Source organism: Buceros rhinoceros, unplaced genomic scaffold (assembly GCF_000710305.1).
Source record: "Buceros rhinoceros silvestris isolate BGI_N320 unplaced genomic scaffold, ASM71030v1 scaffold5246, whole genome shotgun sequence".
In the NCBI taxonomy this organism is placed as follows: domain Eukaryota; kingdom Metazoa; phylum Chordata; class Aves; order Bucerotiformes; family Bucerotidae; genus Buceros; species Buceros rhinoceros.
In genome coordinates this window covers 89,219-94,648 of record NW_010416804.1, presented here as the reverse complement: position 1 = coordinate 94,648, position 5,430 = coordinate 89,219, and the positions used below count along the sequence as shown (strand labels likewise).

At 54.7% G+C, this 5,430-nt stretch overlaps 1 protein-coding gene across 1 annotated transcript in view; it reads left to right on the top strand.

Annotated features, from left to right (window-relative positions):
• Positions 1–224: 224 nt before the first annotated feature.
• Positions 225–5,430, top strand: part of SCRIB (scribbled planar cell polarity protein) — an 88,855-nt gene continuing 83,649 nt past the window's right edge. The window contains exons 1-2 of the mRNA XM_010137939.1: positions 225–254; positions 4,361–4,435. Coding sequence (XP_010136241.1) covers positions 225–254; positions 4,361–4,435 — 105 coding nt within the window. The remainder of the gene's footprint in view (positions 255–4,360; positions 4,436–5,430) is intronic.

Sequence of the window (5,430 nt, the reverse complement as noted above, 5' to 3'; positions counted from 1 at the left end):
GGCTGTGAGCTTGTGGCATGTGATGGCAGCAGAGTCGATAGCAGACCCTTGGGCTGGGGCTGCAGGTTTCAAGCTGCTGAATCCTCACATCAAAGCTACCAAAGCCACCCAATTTGTTTAGTCCACACTGCCTGAGCACTGCAGAGGGGCTGGTCTCACCTGAAAGGAATGAACCCGGTCTGGAATTGGGAGGAGGAATTTGGAGGTGGTGGATGGAGTCGGTCATGGCCCAGGAGCGGATCCGGAGGCTCTTGGTATGCCTTCAGAGGAGAGCTCAGGTTGGAGTACCGGGAAGGCAAGAGGGAGAGGTCGGGAGAAACCTGGGTGGAGCAGAGCCCGTAGGAGCTGGTGTAGGAGGAAGGGGAGGGTGTAGCTGAGCAGGGACTGAAAGTCTTGTATGGTGTGGATGAGGGAGGAGACCTCTCTCCTGTGTCAGCAGGAGTGTGCAGAGGGCCAGGCTGCTGGAGACTTGCTGCTGGAAGGACACCTGGGCGGGAGGTGTCATGAGGGCGCGGTCAGGCTGAGGGGTTGTGCAGGGAGCGAGGAAAGGAGGAAATTCAAGAGCTAGCTTTGATACCAAGCTTCTGAACAGTGGTGGAGCTGAAGAGACGAGCCGGAGGGATGTCTAATGGAGGGGCTGCAGTTCCTCTGCTTTGCTTTTTCCTTACTAAAGCTCCCATGACAAACTGGGCCCAGTGCACAACAGTTTTTCCTGCTGCCCGGCAAACTGTTAGCTTGCATTGAAAATTGTGAAGAGTTGGACCACTGGCTAGAGCACCAGGGAGAGAGAGGAGGCCTTGTGGATCCGGCGCAGTTCCCTTCCTGCTTGGACTTGTTGCTGTTTGCATTGTGGCAAGGCCGTTCCTCAGCTGGTGGGAACAGTCCGGGTCTCAGCGGTTCCTCCTGTTTGGCTGCCTCCGGCCCGGGGCAAGAGCATCGTATCCTTTGTCCAGAGCCTGGATCCTGCTGCATGAGCAGGGCGAAACCCGAGTGGCTCTTTGTCACTTTCCCAAGACAAGGTGGGGCCTTGCAAAGCTAATTAAGAGCAGCTTTTAATTTCCTGGCATCTGGGACCTGCCAGGAGGATCTTAGCTTTTATTTACTTCCATGGAGGAGTAAAGCTGCCCATTTTAATCTCTCCATGCTAATAGCCCTTCCCTGAGAAAGTCACGGAGCCAGGAATGGCCCATGAGTGGACTCCTCCGTGGTTCACTGCTGTGACAAGACCGAGCCAGCTGCGGTGCCCTCAGTGCTGAGTGCGTGCTGGGCAGCCGCTGTGTTCTGCATGTGAGCTCTTTGCATCACAGGCTTTGTCAAAGCTGCCAGCTCCATTTGCTTAACAAAACCAGTCAAGAAACTGGTTTCGCTTGATGGTTGTGAGACCTGTGCACAGAGTTGGCATGCCTCTTCCAGGAGCTGCGTGAGTTAATGTCTACAATGGATGTGGGTTTCTTTGTCCAAAAGCCGGGTGTTCTGGACGTGCTGCTGCCCAGAAGCTGAAATAAGCACAGGCTGTTTCACCTCCTCCTTTCCTCTCTGTACAGCGGCTGGTGGGATTCGGGATTTGTGCTGGAGTGGTGGTAGCTGAGTATTGGCTCAGTCATGGAGAGAAGAGTTCTCGGATGTACTATTCTTGGACGAGGGGAGCAGGAGGGAGGAGCACAAAAGGGATTTTATGCTTTAAGGTCTGCAGATAAGAACTGACTGTTAATATTCACCTCGCTTTGAGCTCCAGGGTGTTGCAGTTGGCTTTGTTGTTGGGCAGCGTGTGGGCCTGCTGCCCTGTGTGGGTCTCAAAAGGAGCTCAGGTTTTGGAGAATGTTCAAGTGAGCACAGCAGTGAGGTACAGAGGCACCCTGGGCAGCAAAGAGGTTTAGTGAAGCAAAGAGTTCATGAAGATGTAGGTGACTGGCCTAAATGGTGCTGCCTCTTAGCAGACCTTCTTGAGCACTGGTTTTGTGCAGTGAGGGAGGTCATCAGTGAAAGCGCCTGCTTGGCGTTCGCCCTGGGTTCAGCTGACCCCGGGTATTGTGCACCTCTAGACACATCTGTCGTGTGGTTAATAGCCTCTTCCATCTCTTTGGGGGTACCAGCTGCTAAGCTGCCTGCTTAGGATGTGTTTGCACCTTCAGGCTTCCTCCTGTTCCTTGGTGAGAGTTACTGGTATCAGCTCACCTTCCCCAGCTTGTGTCCAGGACACGGAGGCCCTGCGGAGCAGTTGCTTGCACATCCCAGATGTCTTTATTCCCTTCAGCCATTGTCTGAATACCTGACAGGAGCGTCACAGGTGGTGGTTCACTGATGGTCAGAGGTAAAGACAGGACTAGGTGAACCTCTTCAGGTCTTCTCTGACCTGCTGTGTGTGTTCCCCTGAGCATTCCTGGGTGTCATAACCTAGTTTCACTGTCTCCCTGACAGAAGCTCAGATGAGGCAGGGAGCGGTAGTGGAAGAGCTGGTGGACAGTGAGCCGCGCTGCGTGCAGAGGCGGAGGGATGGCGCCCGCAGAGCTCGTGCGCTTCGAGGTCCTCGGCGGTTTCTGACTCCTCCTCTTTCCATTTCTGGTTCAGGGTGTTTAATGGTGTATGTCTGAGCCGTTCCCCTGAGAGCTGCCTTGGCACCTGCCTGCTCTTTGTACTCTTCCTGCACAGAGTTGTTTGTGTCTTTTGTGTCTGAGAATCTCCTGCTCTCTGCTTCCACACAGAGACACTTAACGCTTCTGTAAGGGTTTCCCGTGTCCTCCCGTGAACCCCGAGTGCACAGTCTGCTGCAGTCTGAATACTCTACCCTGTACCAATTAATAGGGTTAGAGCTTATGTGCTGGGATTCTTTGTTGGTTTGTTTTATGGTGCCTGTCAGGGATGGAGACGCAGCTTTGTACAAACCCGCAGGGTGACAGGATTTCTGCCACGAGAAAATACAATCCTGTTTGAAACGGTGGGAACAGGTTATTGTACAGCTTCGGGGATTTTCCCCCTGTTGCTAATATTGGTGGCATTACAGATAAGCAAATTACTTTTTTGGAATTGCTAGTTGACCCTCCTTTGGTCAGAAGGCGTTTTAGAAGAAAGCAGGGTGGGTATGTCAGGTCCCTTTGTTATACTGGAGAAGGTTCCCAAGGTGCTGGCATGCCAGGGAGGGGGCTGGGTGGGAGGAGATAAATGGCAGAAGAGATAAGAAAGAGGGAGAGGCCTTTGGGTAGTACTTGGGGTGTTTTAGGTGTTGCTTCTGCACCCGTAGCAGAACGCTGTCCCAGCTGGTGATCTCTGCAGGTCTCTCCAGATTTGTGCTTTTGCAGCTTTCGGATGGAAAGTGCCGCTGGAGGCTCCGTGTCTGTGCAGAGCGCTGGCATGTGGCTGGTGCTTGGCTCGCTGTGAGGGCTGGGTGGGGGGATCCCTCTCTTCACACCATTGTATGCTGCTGCTTTCACGTTTGAGGTGTGAAACCCCCCACAGCTCTTTGCAAGAGCGAGGTGTTAATTGTGGTGTCACCTGATTCAGGCTTGATTCAGACTTCCTTTCTGCAGCCATGAATCGGTTTGCCATGTCATTTGGACCAGAGGTTCTGCACTGCCATTCCCGGACAGCCGTCGTCGTCCCTGGGCAGCCATCCTTGTCCCCGCAATGAGCTGTCTGCAGGGGAGTAGTCATGGCTGGCCCCAGAGGGGACCACATTCCTCAGGCCCCTTTGAATGCCTGCAAAGAAGCAGCTGGTGAGCCTTTGGCACAGAGACAACTTGCTTTGTCTTAGCTGGAATGTATTCCTGACACTGAAGTACTCTTATATATTTGAAATACATTCCTCAGGGCCTGATAGGTGGGGTTAAATACTCGGAAATCCGGCCAGTCTGTGCTGGGGAGGGCTGTGTCCCAGCAGCCTGGGTGCCTGTTGGGTCTGTCTCCACCCTGACTCCGAGCTTTGGCGTGTGTGGGAGCATGTGGAGCTGCTCAGGGCCCCTGCCCTGCCCCTTCACACATTCCCCGTGTCCTCTCTGTGCCAGGGTCTGCCCAGGGAGCATCCCCCTCTCCTGGCTTTACTGGGGTGGTGGGGAGGAGAGAGCCCTCCTCCGTGGCCTGCTGTGATGACCTGGCTGCAAACCCCAGCTTGGCTGTAGGCCACTGAGCCTGGTGCTCAGCTGCTGCAGAGCATCAGCTGTTTCTCTTGGGCACTGCTGAGTTGCTCCTTTCAGGTGTTATGTGCCTGTGGCCAGAAAAGGCTGGAGCCAGTTTAGCATCTGGCAAATGTTGTGGGAAGCAGAGAAGGGAATGCTGCGATAGCCAGAGCCAGTTATTTGGGAAGGTCCCTTGTTTGGGATGACAAGCGGTCTGTATCCGCAACCTGTGGTCTTGTGTCATGCTGCAGGTGCATCAGGCCGAGTCCCTGGATGGTGGCACGAAGTTGAGGAACGCCCAGGTCTATGCGTGGGGGTCTGCCCGGGTAGTGGTGGCACTAGGGCTGCCCCCTGGGGCGCCTCTGCTGGAGCCCCAAACCCACATTCTTATTTCGGCAGTGGTGATAACTCTTTTAACCTTTGCTGCTGTAAGCCCCTCACCCTCACTAGATTTCAGGTGCAGTGGCTCCTCTCGAACCTTGCTGTTCCAGGAATACACACTGCGTGTGTCGCTCCTCTTGGTACAGGGAAAGGTGTGTCTGGGGTTCACTGCTCTGGTGACGCAGCCTGGAGGCTCCTGGCTCAGCTGGAAGTGGACTGGCCTCTGTTCTGCTACAGAGCTGCACAGCCCCTGGGGCTGGCATCCTGCCTGAGCTGCCCGGCTGCAGGTGGAAGTCTTTCTGGTTCTGCAGGCTCACCTGTAAGCTCTGGCTTTGAGCACAGTGACTTGGAAGGACTGAGTTTAACCTTAGAGCTGATCAACTCCCACGTGTTTTGCTTTGCAGTTTCTGCTTCCAGCCCCGCTCAAGTCTCTGGCTTTCCCCAAAGGCAAACCTGCCAGTGCTGTCGTAGAGATCAGCTCACTCTTTCACCGCAGCTGTGAAAGGAGGGACCCCAGTTCTGTTCGCTCTTCTACCTGCGGGTCTCTGGAACGGGGCAGGCAGACACGCATGCTCCTGCATGCAGGTGCCTTGGCTGTGGAGCACACAGTGGAGTCTCTGCTTCCTCCATGGACAGTTCTTAAGGTGTCAGGCCTGCGTTCAACCAGGAAAATGTGGATGAAACACAAGGCTCAAATACGTTGTCTGGTTTTGCTGTGAGCATTTCGAGGGGCTGCCCGAGCTGCTGCATTTCACTGCTGACGGACACCCCCTGCCCAGGGCAGCAGAGTCCTGTGTGTTTGTGCTGGCTTGGGACAACCACGGAGCTTTGCTGCGTGCTGCTGTGAGCCCGGCCCGTGGTGGCAGGGGAAACTAGGCCCTCTTCTGCTCGTGAATCACCAGGAGAAGCGTAATTGTTTTCCTGCTACGCAGTCTGATCC